The sequence below is a fragment of the Hipposideros armiger genome, unplaced genomic scaffold (genome assembly GCF_001890085.2).
Source record: "Hipposideros armiger isolate ML-2016 unplaced genomic scaffold, ASM189008v1 scaffold_500, whole genome shotgun sequence".
In the NCBI taxonomy this organism is placed as follows: Eukaryota; Metazoa; Chordata; class Mammalia; order Chiroptera; family Hipposideridae; genus Hipposideros; species Hipposideros armiger.
The window spans coordinates 1,230,059-1,247,956 of NW_017731850.1; the positions used below are offsets into that span (position 1 = coordinate 1,230,059).

At 37.3% G+C, this 17,898-nt stretch overlaps 1 protein-coding gene across 1 annotated transcript in view; it reads right to left on the reverse strand.

Moving 5' to 3' along the window:
- Positions 1-17,898, reverse strand: part of NCKAP5 (NCK associated protein 5) — a 940,156-nt gene that overhangs the window by 677,442 nt on the left and 244,816 nt on the right. The window contains exon 3 of the mRNA XM_019667544.1: positions 5,086-5,159. Within this exon, the coding sequence (XP_019523089.1) occupies positions 5,086-5,159 (74 nt within the window). The remainder of the gene's footprint in view (positions 1-5,085; positions 5,160-17,898) is intronic.

Sequence of the window (17,898 nt, forward strand, 5' to 3'; positions counted from 1 at the left end):
GGTGACTCACGGCAGCCCAGCTCCAGGTTGAGCTGTTGTTCAGCATATTAGCTGTGGAGGGCAGTGTCACTGGCCCTCATATGTGGGATCCGAACGGGGGCCCTCTGGTGTCCCAAGCCAGCTCTTAACCAACATGCAACTCGGCCGGCCCTATAAACCTTTCAATTAAGGGTTTTCTTCCCCTTAGTGATGTAGAAACCATTTCTTCTCCTGGGGAAGCAGGAGTTAAGCGCACTACTCAGGCAAGCATAGCTTGTAATCAATTGTTCTTCAGATTCTTGGAATTTGGTATTGAGGCTTGGGCTACCCCTGAAGAAAATGGTAAAGAATTTGGGATTGTCTTTTCCACACACCTACCTTCCCCTTTTACCAACAACCAAGGCTCCTCACAGTACTAGCTGTCCTTTTACTAAGTCACCTGTCCCTTTCTCCAAGTATCAGTGAAGGGGGTGGGGGAGAAGGGATAGAGGAAGGGGGTACAAGCCATATTTTTGTATATTTGGCTATCAAACTGGATAGATCACCATTTGACAAAATATGTTTCTTGGATCCTTAGTCATAGTGGATACTTCAAGAAAAATATGACAATTTTTTTAAGAAGTCAAAATTATATCATATCCTATATTTGATGTGTATAACAAATGTTAGCTATATATCCGGCTCTGAAAAGTTCTGCAATTAAAATCATTTTCAAACTTGGTTTTACATAGTATATTTCAAATTTGACTACACTGTACCTTTATTTTTCTTAAAACACCAATAACAGTGACCCAAAGTATTAGTATTTCTTGGCATGTGCTTAGAAAAATGTTTGTGCCAATGATTTAGATCATTGGTTCTCATTAGAGAGAAAGGTGATTCTGACTCCCAGGGAACATATGGAAAATGTCTCTAGGCATTTTTTTGGTTGTCACAATGGGGGGATGGTACTGGCATATAGTGGGGTTGAGGCTAGAGATTATGCCAGACATCTCCCACCCATGATAAGGAATGACCGGGCCCCAAATGTCAACAGTGCTTCGATTGAGAAACCCTAACCTAGTTAAAGCTGGTCAAATGGGACTTTGGTGATCTGGCACCTGTTGGCTGGTAGGCAGCACTCTGCATTCACCAGATCTTCTCATTGAATTTTAGCCGTGCACACCTGCTTTATTTATTGATAGGCTATTGATAACACTCTCTTCAATTTGAGCTATGAAAACTTGAAATAAACATTTTGACAATATCTGTTTGAGTTACCGGCAAATTGTTAAGTATTTCTGTTACATTAGTCATTTCTGCTTATGTTCTTGAAGATTTCTATGATATATGTATCATACAAGTTGATCATTATGTAGTATTTGTCATAGAAAAAAATGAAACTATACATGTCTAACATGTTATATAAATGTAATACGACTTTAGACATTATGTTTCACATAATCTCAGTGCTCAGTAATCTTAAATACTAGCTATATTGATACCTTCTTTTTACAGATAAAGAAACTCAGTCTCAGATGTCACCCAACAGCCTGTTTGGCAGGCCAGGCAAAGAGTCCAAGCCTCCAAAACCTCCAGTCCGGTCCTCTTTCTCCTTCTATAGTCTTATGCTGTTTGCCTTTGTTTAAACATTATTTCACATACGTGATATGAAAGAGTCACAAATACCATAAATATTCATGAATTTTACTTTATTTTCACACTGTTTGTGTTTGTTCTAACCTCTTAATTTGAGGTTGCAAATAGATAAGGATTTCTATCAAAGGTAGAATAAAGATATTCTCAGCAGTTGTTTTCTGACAATCTTGTCAATCACAGATATAGTTAGCTAAATCAGAAATAGTAACAGATGTTATAAAAATCATTAAGTGCAAATGAGCCTTTTCCTTGCAATTTTAACTTTCCACATTGAAACAAACATGCAGAAATTGATTATCACATTTTAATATCAACCAGTACACAATTTGCCATGGGTATGTTTATTTTTCATCATCAAGCAGAAAGATGCAGAGCAAATTAAACACACTCAGACTTGTACTCAAGTCTCAGGCTAAGTTCTAGATTCTGATTCCACCCTCTTATTCAGATGAATTCACAGAAGTTTTCTGTTGGTGTCAAAAAAGACAGTTGAGCTAAATGACTGTTCATTGCTAGACAGCTATAGTTAGACTTCACAAACTCCTTAGCAATTTGAAAACCCAGATATAGATTATAGGTCTATTTCAGTAGAATACTAAACAGGGCCCCAAAATAACCAGTTATCTTAAGAGTATGATTACCACAATATATTTGTGTCACAGCAGATGGTTATGCTATAAGAAATGACTAAAACCTATTAAAGACGAGTAGCACCCCTCTCAATGAAAATAAGGAAAGACTTTTAATCATTGTACCCAATCTTCTACAATTTGTCCAATTCTTTTATCATTCAGCAAGTTTCAATAAAAGTATGACATGTGTTTACCATGCTTTTGATTGATCCTCAAACGTTGTGGCCATAAATTAATGGTGACCACCATTACTGGTAGAAGAATTAAATATTCAGAATTTGTCTTTTCTTTTAAGTTACACATTAGCTCAAGTATAAATGGAAGGCCATGAGATAGTAACAGGAGCAATGACAAGCAGCCCACTCCATGAAAATTGCACCAGCTACAAATCAAAAGCATAATAAAGTCAGATAAAAAGTTTTATACTCAGTTATGGGAACATTTGTTTAACTTCAGACAATCCAGTTGCACTTGTGTACATGACATGCTGTCCCCATGATCCCCTGCACTTCATAGATTCTACTCATACTCAAGAAAGCATTTAAAACATTTAATCATAAGCAGAAAGAATTTCCCACTCTGCTCACTGTCACTCACATATGCTTCAAAAACAATTCAGCCACACAGTTGCTGTTATGACGTTGTAATAATCATCATAAAGCCTATCACTTTAAGTCACTCAAGATCTGTTTGCAAAATATAATCAATTTCATGATTCAATAAATAGTATATAAATCTGCTATTATTAGTTTTCATTTTTTCTCAATACTACTCATTTCCATTTTCTCACTGGTATTTATTCTGACTATGCAAATGTTATTATTGCCCTTTCTTGTTATTCAAATAATATTTTATTAGATCCTCTGACACTATATATAAGGCTATGTTTCTTCACCAGCAATAATTCCATTTCTAAAGGATAATGGAAGTGATTGCACACAAAATTCTAAGCTCTAACTTTATGTTAGGTTAATTCTGTGCCTGAAATTGGATTTTAATTTAAACATATTGGAGAAGACCAAAAGATTTGTATTAGCTATCTTGAGAAAGCAGAAAAATATGCTTTCTATGCAGGTATTTGGTTCAACCTGTGAAACCAATACTCCTTCCCCATGATGTGTATAAGACACACTTACTGACCAAATTAAACTCTAAATTTCTTTCATCAGGTGGTATTCATGATGTTGGTGTATTTTTCTCTTAGAAGATAACAGGTTATTCAAGTAGTTGAAAGAAAATGTTACCATTCAGTAAAACAACCTTTTAAATATACTTTGTAGTAGATCTATGGAAAATATGATTTAAAAGGCACATAACCATAAATACATTGTTGTTGGTTTTATTAATACAATATATTGGTTCACAATAGAAAACTGTATCAACACCAGGTTATAGCACTCAAAAACAAATCTAACAAATATTGCATCAAGTTATATAAAATCAATTGTTATGTCTGTTAGTGACAAGCAGGCTTAAAAATTATACACTTCTGTTGTATCTCAACAGCAATTTTTCTATTTATTAAAATAGAACATTGCCTATTACTATAACCATAGATCTGTTCTCTAGCAGGAAAACTAATATAAGAGGAGGACAAATGAAAATACTAGGCACTTTACCCAAGAACTAGAATTCCTCAGGTTAGTGACAAGCAGGCTTAAAAATTATACACTTCTGTTGTATCTCAACAGCAATTTTTCTATTTATTAAAATAGAACATCGCCTATTACTATAACCATAGATCTGTTCTCTAGCAGGAAAACGAATATAAGAGGAGGACAAATGAAAATACTAGGCACTTTACCCAAGAACTAGAATTCCTCAGGAAGACAAATTTCAAGGTTATTAGGAATTGTTACAAGGGTTCATGAAGAAGGGGCAGTATAGCCTGGTCCAGAAGCCAATGGTGATGGACTTGGATGAGGTTAGACAAGAAAGCCACAATGTTAGCAATTATTTACCTGCCATCTCTGTGGTCAGAGAAAGCACTCTGCTCCATGCAGTGAGGAGATAAGGAATAAAGGACGTTAGGGGCTTAGTGACCACAGGGAGACAAAGCTAATTATATGAAACAATTCCAGTGCAATGCAAGGCATCATGTAATTAAGCACAAGCATATTTAGTCCAGATAACAAGAGTTGTAGGAATTTAGCAAAAGGAATTCAGATTCCATAGCAGCACCTACAAAGAACATGACCGGGGACCCTAAAGATCTAGATAATAACATCACAACCATCTTTGCTACTCTCAATTCCCAAGAGGCCCCCAGGGAATGAATAACTTGAAAATATGACTTCTGTGATACTAACTTCTTTTTCCAATTTACCTGCACAAGCATTTTCACATAGCTTTCCTTACTGAGAATCAGAACCCACCATGCAGAACAAAAACTAACCACTGGAGACCTATGCAATAGCATTCTTAAAATATTCCTCTTTAATATGAAGAGTAGAAATTTTAAGCAGGAGTGTCTTACCTTTTAATTACAGAAAAGCTTAAATTATCTTTAATCAGGCAAGGGTCAGGGAATTTGGGTTCCTCAATATAAGGTTGCCATATGGCCCTGGACAAATTAATTCACTGATCTTGACAAGTGTCATGATTTCTACCATCCTTTCAGCTCTGAGGAGGTCCTTGACTCAAGGACAACTTTTGGCACTGTTGCTTTATTTTAATTAAAGGAGCAGAATTCCCTAAGTAGCCTCTTGTGATTCTTGCCCCCAGTGATGCTCTTGGCATTCAGTGGAACAAGAGACCATTTTCCAATTCCCTGCCTCCCTGATCAAGATCAAAGCTATAGAGGCTGCCATAAGTTGAGGACATGAATTTCACTCACCTCCAGAGGCTTCTGTGTTGCTCCTCGAGTTGAGTTAGCAGATGCTCAATGTATTTATTGGAATCCATGTACTCCTGCACATATAGACACACAAAGACAAATAAATCCTCATTACAATAGTCACCAGAACTCTAAGACTAGCTTTACCTCTACAAGGAAGGTTTTTGACAAGATAATCCCTTGGTCCCTAGCAGTGTATGTTTCTATGACTTATATGCAGTTATTTGGGGATGAATTACATTTTCCTCATATCATGTGATCATTTGATACACAAAGCACTGAAGAGAATTGGAGTTCTATAGAGTCAGCATAAAAATCCTTATTCACAGAACAAAAGGTAAATTTCACAGTCATCTACACTAGGGTCTGTATTCTACTATATAAAAGTAAGTGAGCCAATGTTGCTGCTGACCTTAAAAGAATAATAAGATAGACAGTACAGGTCTCGATTACACTGGTATTACAAGAGTCACTTCCTCGCAAAAACAGTATGTTTGAATTTCATAGAATGCGTTATATGTCTGTCCACTGCCTGCATTCACTGGACATATCATTTACATTGATGAAACACATGTCCATTTTCCTCATCTCCTTTATAGAAACAGACACTGCAGTTTGCTTTTGCTTTCCCTGACTCTTAGAAAATAAATCTTTGGCTCCTAAGAAGACATGATGGCAAGGCATATCTTGTTTTTTAGAAACATGTGTAAATTTGTATTGTAAATCAAACAATATTTTCAAGAAACATTTCTGAAGAATGAGGAACTCCTCTGTCATGTAGGAATGATTCCAAAATATTCATGTTATTAATAGCTTTATTTTGTAAAATTTGTGATTTCTGAACATGAGGTTCATATGTAGTAGTTTCAATTGTTAACTGTGAAGCAAAATACAGTATACACAATTTGATGATTTTTTTTTATCCTGAACCTGATACATCTTTTTCTTTCTAATTGAAGATCTAGCCTGTGGGCCTCTGTGTCTATATTACAGTTGCCTTAGATGGAATACTGCACAATGACTCCAGTGTTAAGGCACCCATGAAAGTTATTGTTTCATTTCTTATGAATTTGAGATCAACTTGGAACTTTTCTTTCTGAAATACGTATTTATTCATTTTAATTAAATGCTATACATAATATAATGCTCTAATATTCACTATAATGGGGAGGGGGAACAATTAGAAGAAATACAGTAAGAGTCACTATACTAATGGGAAGGGTCCTGTTCCATTTTTCTAGACCTGAACGTACCCAGGCATTTGAGAAACCTTATCTTTCTACAATGTTTCAGTTAGATTCAAGAGTATACTAAATCCTTATCAAGCTAAACATTTGTTATGATTCTACACACTGTCATTCTATTACAGATAGAGAGTTTTATTCTTATTAAATAATATTCATTTTCAGGTTAGTTATTTAAACAAGACTATGGGGCATATCAAAACCAAAGCAGAAATCTGTTACTGCAGGAAGCTATAATAGTTTGTGATGGTGTGAAGTATCCTGATCAAGCCTTAAACATGATTTAGAACACTCAAAATTATCAAAGATATTTTCAAATACATTTCATCGAAAAAAATTTAAAGACACTGTTCCCCAGAAGAAACAAATATATGAATTTCAAAGTCATTCATCCATTTTTAATTCAATTGTTTCCTTAACATACCTATTAGAGCACTACTTGAAATATAAATTTGGTAGATACAATAATGACAAAGAGGTGGAAGGTGCCTGTCCGCAAAGAGTTTACAGTCTATAGAGACAGACATAACAAATATGTGAACAGGTTGATTTCAGATTGGTTACATGCTATGCAGGAAATAACAGGTGACAGGAGAGACTTAATTGGGAAGGGTACGTTCTTCATACACAGTGGTCAGAAGACAACTCTGAACAAATGACATGTGAACTAGCACCTGAAAGGAAGAGGCAAGGACATTGAGAAAAAGGGGAGGAAAGGAAACAGCATATATGATATTTAAGGAACAGAAAGGAAGCCAGTGGGGCTGGCATATGTAGTCTAAAATGAAGTTGGAGAGGTAGGCAGGGTCCAAATCCCATGCATGCTCTGGAAAACAGTTTGGATGAAAACCAAATGGATTTGTTATTTTGTTCATTCTGCTTTGCTCAAGTCAGAGCTTGAAGCTGAAAGGGGTAGTCATTACAAATATGATCTTTGGATCATAGAAATTTAGGTTCAAATCCTGGTTTGGGTATTTGCTAGCTATGTTCCCTCAGGCAAGTAATTTAATCTCTCTAAGCCTTATTCACCTTCAAAGGGATACATAATTTACACAGGTGTTGTAAGGATTAAATAAAATAGCTTAAGTAAGCATATATCATAGTGTCTGCTAAGCAGTGAGCATAGCCTTTTTCGTAATGTCACACAGCGGAGATTAATAGCAATCATACAGATCTTCAGTCATTAAATGTAACAATAAATGGCTTGTGATTTAAAAGCTATTTCAAATAACAATACTAGCTGTTTACGTTTAAAGTAGCTTCACTCAATTTTCCATAAAAATAACTTTGATGACATCTTAAATCTTAAACCACATAACGATGGGAAACTGGAAGTATGGATTCTCTATCTTTCTTTTTAGCTTTATTTTTCTCCATAGCACTCTTTCTAACATCCAATATAATTTAGTTGGGTATTTATTTGGGTATTGTCTAGGACCCACCTACACCCTTCCACACACAATCGCAAATTCTCTCTCTCTCTCTCTCTCTCTCTCTCTCTCTCTCTCTCTCTCTCTCTTTCTCCCCTCCAGTGATGAATTTAGAAAATATATATGAAATTCATAATATAAAAGGAAGATTTGAAAAAATTTAAACAAAGTTTTATGTCTAAAGATGTAAATATAATTATAAAATTAAAGAAACATAAATATCCCAGAAGAAAGATATAGAATGCATATCATGTGTCTTTGAGGTGGAGAGAGTGAGGAAAAGAGAGAATGCAAAAATCTCTTTGCATGTAAGGCCCAAAATAATTTTTCCATACTTGACTTGAAAATCAAAAAGCTTAAGTACAAGGGTGTGTTTTGCCTACATATGTATCAGTTGGGGAGAGTAATTTGGTAATTTATGTCATGGAATGTAAAATATCCACATACATTTGATCCAGAAATCCCATGTTGAGGAATCATCCTGAGTAAATAATCAAACTAAGGTATTTCTGACAATATGAAAAAAATGGGTAGTCTTAGCAACCAAATATATAGGAATGATTAAAATAAAGCATGCTTTACCCATCTGAAGAAATATACAGTTCCTTAAATTTGTAAATAATATATAATAAAATGGAAAACAGATTATGTTATGTGAAAGTAGGATGCAAAACAGCATAATTCTTTTTATCACTATTTTGAAAATATATACAAAGATTAAAAGAAAATAAAACAAACAGTATATGGTAGTATTATGGTTAATTTAACGTCTTCTGTATACTTTTCTCTTTCTATGATTCTAAAATATTATATGCTAATTTTACAAATTTAAAAAGTGTTATTTAGAAAAATAAAGCCCCTGAAAATACCATCCACAAAGATTTTATTATAATTACATTTTAGACAGCTAGATCTAAATACCACAATGACTTTTTTTCCAGTCAAGATGGCAAAATAGGTAAACACTGTTCTTACCTTCTCTCATAACCACATGAAAATTAAAACTAAGCTACAAAAAATACACCATTTAGAAACACCTGAAGTCTAGCTGAATCAAAGCACTACAACTAAGGTCATACAGAAGCCACCTCAAGATTGGTATCAGGAGCAGAGATGCAGAACGGGGCTGGTCCCACACCCACACGTGACCATTAAAAATTGGGAAGGATATCTCAGCTGTAGAGGTGCCGCCTGGAGGAGAGAGAGGTCCCAGCACTGCACCAGGCTCCCCATCCCAGGGTTCCAATGCCAGGGAGAGAAGTCCCCCTAATTTCTGGCTGTGAAAACTAGCAGCGATTGTGGCTGAGTGGATTGAGGGGTGGCTGCACTCACAGGTGCTTCTCTTAAAGAACCCATGTATGGATTTACTCGCTGATGGACTCACTTACCTTGAGCTCCAGCACTGGGGCAGCAGCTCAAAAAGCAAAAGGGACATGCGGGGAGAAACTGAGCTGTCTGGCTCCCGGATGAGGGCTAGAGGGGCAGGTTTCTCTCAGATGAAGGAGCTGGTGAAAGCCATTATTTCTTTGTTGGTCTTCCCCCTACCCATATCTGGGTCTCTATCAACCTAGCTAACACCGTTCATTATTCCCTGATTACCCGAGATCCCACCCCTGATTCCCTGAGGTTCCACTCCACCCAACTTTTGGGCACACTCAAGCCACTTCCAGTGGCTTTTTCATACAAACTGCCTGCCTTGGCTCATGCTGCAGAATTTCTTAAAGTCTCTCAAAGGTTCACAAAACCCAAACAAGCATCATCTGGTTCAGTGTGTCCTGTACCTCTGGCAGAGCAGCCTGGCACTAGTGGCAGCTGGCCTTGGTTGAAGGCTTGGCCTCTCAAGGTACCTCTAAGCACAGTGCAGGCATCTGCCATCTATATATTGCTTTGTGGCTCATGTCAGGTGGCCCTGGGCAGGGAACAGGCTGCAGCTGAACTTGGCTAGCTTTGACCCAAGCTGAAGCATCACCTGGCCATCTCCAAGGACAATACATCCAAAGGGCATACTGGGCAGACACGAGAGCCCTGCTAAAATGAATCCTGCTCCATAGGATCAGCCCCTGCACAACAGTTCCTTCACTGTAGTCATCACCAGACCTCACAACCAATGAGCCAGAGGGTTAATTCCACCTATTGATGTGCAAACAGCAACCAACGTTCAACTATAACAGGAGGACACACCCAACCCATACAAGAGACACAACTGGAACACCCAGCTCTAATGACGGGAGACTGCACCACTGGGCACCCACTACATAAAACCACTCTACTAAGACCACGAGACACAGCAGCCCTACCTAATACATAGAAACAAACACAGGGAGGCAGTCAAAATGGGGAGACAAAGAAACATGTGTAATATTGTATATTTGCTATATTTTAATAAAAATCTTTTAAAAAATAATAAAGCAACTCACAAAACATAAAAAAATAAAATAACACAATGAAACAGTTTCCTTTATATTGTTCTAAAGCTAAGCTGGTATTTAAAACAATGAAGCCCCATTTTTTTTTTTTGTTCGCCTTTGTCATTGTTCTGCTAAAAGCATTTCACCCAAGTTAGGATTGGGAAGGAACACCAAGTTACACCAAGACATATAATATGTTTTAAAATTTTTTACAAAGGTACAGCATTAAAAAGACATCTGTTCCTTGAAAGTTTGCCTTTCGCTTCTTTAATGCACGTTTCAAGACAATTAGTATGAAACCTTTAAAGTGATTAGAGGTTTATAGGTATACTGAACATTGCATATCTGTGTGGCATAAGCCCATTTAATGTGAATTTGTATTGTCTCATCTAGGTCAGTTCTGAGCAAAGCCCCATTATAAATGAATTCTAATGATGTGAGGATCTCATGTATCATTCGTTTTAAGTGGAGTTTAAAATAAAATACTAAATCAAAGCTTACAGAGGTCCAAAATCTCTCCAAATAATCTTCATGTTATAATCAGTGTAATTTATGGCAGAGCCTGTTAAATCCTGTCAGCACTTTTGTCACTACTAATGTAGTATTCCCAGTTCACCTTTGGGCAAAGGAGCATAGGCCAGGAGGCCAGCTGTTCAAATCAACAGAGCTATCATTAGATACAGGAATTTCCACAATTAGAAAATTACTACCATAATAAGTGATGCTTCCCTCAAAAATTATTTTGTCACCTCAATGAATTCAAGGTCACCTTACATAATTTAAAATTACTTTGTCACCTCCCATCATACATGCGCATGGTGAATGTTAAAAACTAAACCATGCCCGCTTTTGAAATTACAGAGCAAGGTAATAATAGATACGTGCCTCTCCTTCTTGACTGGCATCTGTGCCAACAAAAATTCTTCCACTGAGATATTTTTAAATGTTAAACACAACAAACAAATCAATTCAGGAATACTGGATGTAACAGATTGATCTCACTGCTATTATCGCTCCATTAGCCATCTTTAATTCCTTTTTCCCACTCACTTTTCAAACAACTGAACCTTGGTTTCACTGCAGACTCTGCAGTGGAACTGCTGCATTACAGCCAGAATGACCTTCACAAGGTGAAACCTTAGGATATGGCTTGTTCCTTATCTTATGACTAGTCCCCGCAGCACCTGACATTTTATATCATACTGCTCCCTCCCTGGTATCCTCTAGAAGCTCCTCCTGTCTCCTTCTATCACTCTGAGATCCTTGTCTATTTCTTTCTCCCTTCTTCCAGCCTCCAGGTATCAAGGTAAGGTTTTATTCTATTGGGTTGTCGGAAAAGTCATGATGTATTTTTTCTATGTTTTGCATTGCAAAAATGCGTCATGACTTTTCCGACAACCCAATAGGTGCACTTTTCACTTTCTACTGGGAAACCCAATAGATTACCAGGACTTAAACAATTACCAAAAATCTGGAGACTCTCAAATATTTATCTCCATGCCAGATAACCCTCTTGAGGTCTAATCCTGCATATCTGGCTATGGACCAAACAGGTCCCTTTGGGGTGCAACAACGCTTCAAGTCATCTTACTTAATTTTTGTATCCTTGAAAATCTAGCAGTTCACTTGGAACATCACAAGTAGTCAACAAAGTTATGTTTAATAAATGAAGGTATGATTAATTAATTACCTGGATGTAATCAGTCTCATAACAAGAGACTCTGAAGTTACAAGGCTATCAAGTCTGATCTTCCAGAACTGTTTTTTAATTAAAAAGGTTATAATGGTCATAGGGACATTAGGTAGTTTTCCATAATTACTGTATACTCACTTTTATTTTATTAGTACAAACCAGAAATGGCTCTCAAAGATAACATATTGACAATTTTGCAAACTCCAGTGTGTTCTTCTGATCTCATAATGCTAAGGAAGATTTAGGCACATTGCTTGTCTATGCCCTTTAAGTCATATGGGTTGTCGAAGATCAACACAATGCAAAAAGTAATAACCAGAATTTGCTATCAAACAGAGGGATAAAGGATAGAATGATGACTAGCGAACCCCAGAGTGAGGTTCTCTGTAACTTCTATCATGTGTGAAAATTTCATTAATATCAATTAACAGTTACAGAATAGACATACAGTAGCCACAACAATGAAAAGTTTTATCTCCTGCTATGCAGTACCAAGGCAATGCAATCAATGTCAATCAAAATATAAGTACAGTTTAGCAGAACTTTAAAGTATAATACACTTCAATTTGTCAGAGACTACAACTACACTGCCTCCATTGTGTATTTTTCTTTATTTTGTTTAAAGACAGTTCCTGCTTCTCCCCAGTTTCTGCTGCACACATGGCTCCTAAGCCAGAGATTCTATTCCCCAGCAAACTAGGTATAAACATGTGACTGAGTTCTAGCCAATGAGATGTGAACAAAAATGGTGCACGTAATATCCAAAGAATCTCCAGCCTAAAGACAGGCTGCATGTCCATTATACATTCTTCCCCTAGCTTGGAATGGTAACAATCTTGAGCCCAGAGACAGAAGGTCATGTTGAGGATGGTGAAACTGATTGACCTTTAAAGCAGCTGTCCACCCACCCTCATCTTTCCCTTTGGCCTCTTACATGATAAAGAAATACATCTGTATCTTATTTAAAACCCTATTTGGTGGTCTTTTTGTTACTGCGCTTTAGCTTACATAGTAACACAATAAATATTAGTCATTTCTTTTGAACCTTAAAATGGCAGAGAGACAAAGTGAAATACTCAGCAGCCAACTTAACATCTCTATATTACTTATTTGATGGATTAATATAGTTTAACCTGTCAAGTTTAATCAATATAATTTATAATTTATAATACAGTTTAATCAAAATTATAATGTTTTCCAAAGCACTTTGGCATCCATTATAGTTTTCCAAAGCGATTTAGCATCATTCTCATTTGATCCTCAGTATCTTTGAGTCATAGTCACCATTTCAATTTAGAAAACTAAGGCTCAGGTTACGGTTAAATGATTTGCTCCTGATCAAACAATGAGATAGTTAAGACAATCACTCAATCCAGCACATTTACTACTGCCACAGGCCAAATTAAAGCAGAGAATTTCCTTCCCATAGCTAACTGCCTTCAAAGTAGATTCTATATTGGTAAGACAGAGAGACTAGAGGCAGAAGAACCCTCCCCATTCCTCTCACTTAGGACCATCTGGCTATACTAAAGCCATTAAACAAAGTCAGGAATAAACCTCCAAATTCATACCAATTGCATAATCTGTGTATGGGTGGCTTTGGTTTTGCTTTGATTCCCCCGCCCTGGCTCAGCAGGGCCAAGGGCAGAAATTCGACTGTAGTTTCATATACAGCACTCTATTCTAATACATGGAATGAATCCAAACACAGCATCTTTTAATTCTTATCAAATTTTACAAAGATGCTATTATTGATACCTAGATATTCTTTGAGAAAAAAAAATATAGGTTATATTTGATTTTAAGTGAAACAGAGAAGTGATTATTGTATTCCTTAGCTGCCTATTATGTTTTCTTACATATTGCTTTTATAGCAGTTTAGGAGATAAGTATATATTGGTCAAATAAAGGAATTCATTTAGGTGGAAAAAATGACTTATTTTAAGTTCAGTTATTTTTTTCTGAGGAAATGAAAAATAATTTAATCTATCCTGAAGTTCTGCAAGTCAAAAACTTATTTGTCAGCATGACAGTAGATTTTATATATATATATATAAAAAAATTTGGTCACCATAAAAATAAAAATTACATGGTTAGCAGAGTCTTCATTTCAACCTTGATTCTTGCTTTGATGGAGAGATACTGACAGAGCCTTATGTAAGTGGAAAGCCTCAATTAAGTCACCAGCTACTTTAAGTAGAAGAGTTTGGCCACAGCAAGGTCAAGGACTATTCCAAATTCCAGTATCATATCAAAACACAACAGGAATTGACTGCCATCGATGGCATCCCTACAATATATATTTCACATGTTCTTTCCACTCAAATATTGGATCACAGAATGCCAGTGTCACTCATTACAGAGTGTCATGCCCCCTGAACCTACCATTATCAATGCCCTTCAAAATTTGGCCAGTAATGTTCTAATTTTATCTCCTATGATTCCCCCAAAGCTGTCCTGGGACTCTGGTGAAGCCAGGCTCCTTGCTTTTCCTGGAAAGGCCAAGATATAACCTCTCTGCAATCTCAGCACCTACCTCAGGACTTGTAAATAGGTGTCAAGATGGAAGTTGGCACCAATGTTATTCACGGTCAGAGTCTTAAGGCATTTTAAGAGACTGACACACTTGAACTAGGTTGAAACATCACCAAGGGAAACTAACACATTTGTTTACTCATATTAATGGTTCTTTGTTCATCAGAATCACTTGGAGGGCTAGTGAAACCAAATTGTTGAGCCCAACCCCAAAGTTTCTAATTCAGTGTCAGATGGAGCCCCGAAATGTGCATCTCTAATGAGTTCCCAGGTGATTCTGATGCTGCTGGTCTGAGGACCATTCTTTGATAGCCACTGCCTATAATAACAGGGATTAGTTTATGCCTTAATTCCACTACCATTCCCTGTCCTCTTAAAGAAATTAGTAAGACCAGTGTGAATAATGCCAAATTCAATTCAACAGATATTTGTGAGTGTCAATTATATTCAGGGACCCTTCTAGGCTAGGGAATCCAGCCATGAACCATATAGACAAAAGTCTCTGCTTTCATGAAAGTTATGTTTTTGTGGAGGAGACAGACATAAGTGAAAGTAAGTGTTATGTGGAAAAATGAAAAGACAAGGGGTAAAGGAGGAGGAGCCGAGGTAGAGAAGTGGAGTTACCATAGGCTGGTGTGGGAAGAGGCAACATTTGAGGAAAGACCTAATGGAAATGAGGAAACTAAACGAGGTGACTATATTGGAAGGCCCATTCTAGGCAGAGAGAAGAACAAAGACTTCGAGGCACGAGTGTGCTGGCAAGTTCCAAGAACAGCACTGAGTGTGGACAGAGCACAGACATGGGCTATGCAGAGGAGACAGATCATAAAGGTCTCACATTCCTTACAAGGACCTTGTCTTTCGTTCTCAATGAAGCGGGGAGCAATCTCAGTGGGACTTGATTTGAGGAGTGGAACAATCTCACATAAGTTTGAGAATGATACTTCTGGCTACTGTTAACTACAGAAATGCGGGGTGGGGGATGTAAGCACAGGAGTACAACTAGGGATACCAGTTGGAGATTATTGGAAGGAAATAACAGTCACTTGGACTAAGGATGTCACAAGAAGAATAATAAGTTGTTGGATTCAAGATGTGATCTGAAGATCGAGGTGACAGACTTTACTGATGGTTTGAATGCGAGAATGAGGAAAATGGAAAGAATAAAAGATAATATTTTGTTTTTGTCCTAAGCAATTGGATGATGTGACATTTACTGACAGAGAAAAGACTATAAAAGAAGCATGTTTGTGCAAGTGGTGTTGAATAAATTGTTCGCCTTTGGACACTTGTTTGAGATGCCTATTGCATATGGGAGAGGAGATTTTGATGGGGGCATTAATCTTCAGGAAACAGACCTGGGAGACAGGAATTTGGGATTCCATAGCGTGTGTCGGTAGTGATTGGAACCATGAGACTGAAGTTAGATCAATGGAAGAAGGAATGATACTTCAGAGGAAAAGACCCAGTAACTGGAGGTTGGGAGAAAAAGAAGAAGCCAATAAATGAAGGAGAAGCCAGTGAGAGAACAATGAGAAGCTATTGTTCCAGAACAGTTTTCAGGAGGGGTTGCCAAATACGGTCAATGGTCAAGTAAGACAAACCCCAAACTGACCACAGCACTTGCCAATATGGAGGCTCTCAGGAGACTGACAAAACCAATTTTAGTTAAGTAGACTTTCCAAAGTCCTCACTCAGAGACGAAAGTAAAAATCAGGGATGGAGAGGAAGTATGAACAGTTTTCTAGAAAATACCATGATATGTATATATATTTTGCCCAATTACAGTTGGCATATATTATATTAGTTTCAGGTGTACAACGTAGTGAGTAGACATTTGTATAACTTATGAAGTGATCACTCTGATAATCTAGTACCCATCTAACACCATACATATTTATTACAATATTATTGCCTATATTTCCTATGTTATACTTTACATCCCCATGCCTATTATGTAACTACCAATTTGCACTTCTTTTTTTTTTAAGATTTTTTTTTATTGGGAAATTGAGGGAGGGGAACAGTGCTAGGAAATTGGGGGAAGGGGAACAGACAAATTGCTGTCCTTTTTGTTCTTCAGTTTAGTTGTGGAGGACATTGCTTCAATGGGCCATGTTGTTATTGTGATCACTGTGCTCTTCCTGGGGAGGCAGATCGGTCGCTAGCCTCTGGACCGCCACTCACGGTGGCTCTTGGCAGCTCACAATGGCTGCTGGCCTCTCATGCTGGCTGCTGGCCACACACGGTAGCATATGACAGCCCAATGCAGCAGGGGCTGCAGCCTACGCCATCACCAGCGACTCACGGCAGCCCAGCTCCAGGTTGAGCTGTTGTTCACCAACTTAGCTGTGGAGGGTGCAGTGTCACTGGCCCATGTGGGATCCAAACCAGGGCTCTGCTCTCAGAGCTGGTGTCCCTAGCCAGCTCTTAAACAATGCTCCACTCGGCCGGCCCCAAATTGTACTTCTTAATCCCCTCACCCTGTTCATCCATCCCCCCAATCCAGCAACCATCAGAATATTCTCTGTATCTATGAAGTTGTTTCTGTTTTGTTTATCTTGTTCTGTGGATTCCACATATAAGTGAAATCATGTGGCATTTATCTTTCTCTGTCTCACTTCACTCAACATCAAATCCTCTAGGTCCATCCATGCAGTTACAGATGGCAAGATTTCATTATTTTTTATGCCTGAGAAATATCTCATTGTATATATGCGCCACCTCCTCTTTATCCATTCATCCATTGACAAACACCCAGGCTGCCTCCACATCTTGGCCATTGTAAACAATGCTGCAATGGACATACGGATGCATATATCCCCTCGAAGTAGCATTTTGGGTTTCTTCAGATAAATACCCAGAAGTGGAATTAATGGGTCCTTCTTTGTCTCTTTAGCCTTTGTTTTAAAGTCTATTTTATCTGATATAAGTATTACTGCCCAGCTTTCCTTTCCCATGAAATATCTTATTTCCTTTCCTTTACTTTCAGTCTCTGTATGTCTTTCAATCTGAAATGAATGTCCTACAGACAGCACATGTAAAAGTCTTGCTTTTTTTATCCTTTCAGCCACACTATGTCTCTTGAAGCATTTAATCTATTTAAATTTAAAGTAATTGTTGATAGATACGCAGTTATTGTCATTTTATTATCCATATTTTTTATCTGTTTATTTGTTTCCTTAAAGAAGACCTTTTTGCATTTCTTGTAATACTAGTTTTGTAGTGATGAATTCCTTTAGCTTTTTCTTGTGTGGAATGCTCTTGAACTGTCCTTCAATTTTAAGTAATAGCCTTGCTGAATAGAATAGTCTTGGTTGTAGGTCCTTGATTTTCATCACTTTAAATATTTTGTGCCAATCCCTCTGGCCTGCAGTTTCTATTTGAGAAAGCAGCTTACAGTCCTATGGGTGCTCCCTTGCAGCTAACTAACTGCTTTTGTCTTGCAGCTTTTAAGATTCTCTCGTCTTTAACCTTTGGCATTTTAATTATGATGTGTCTTG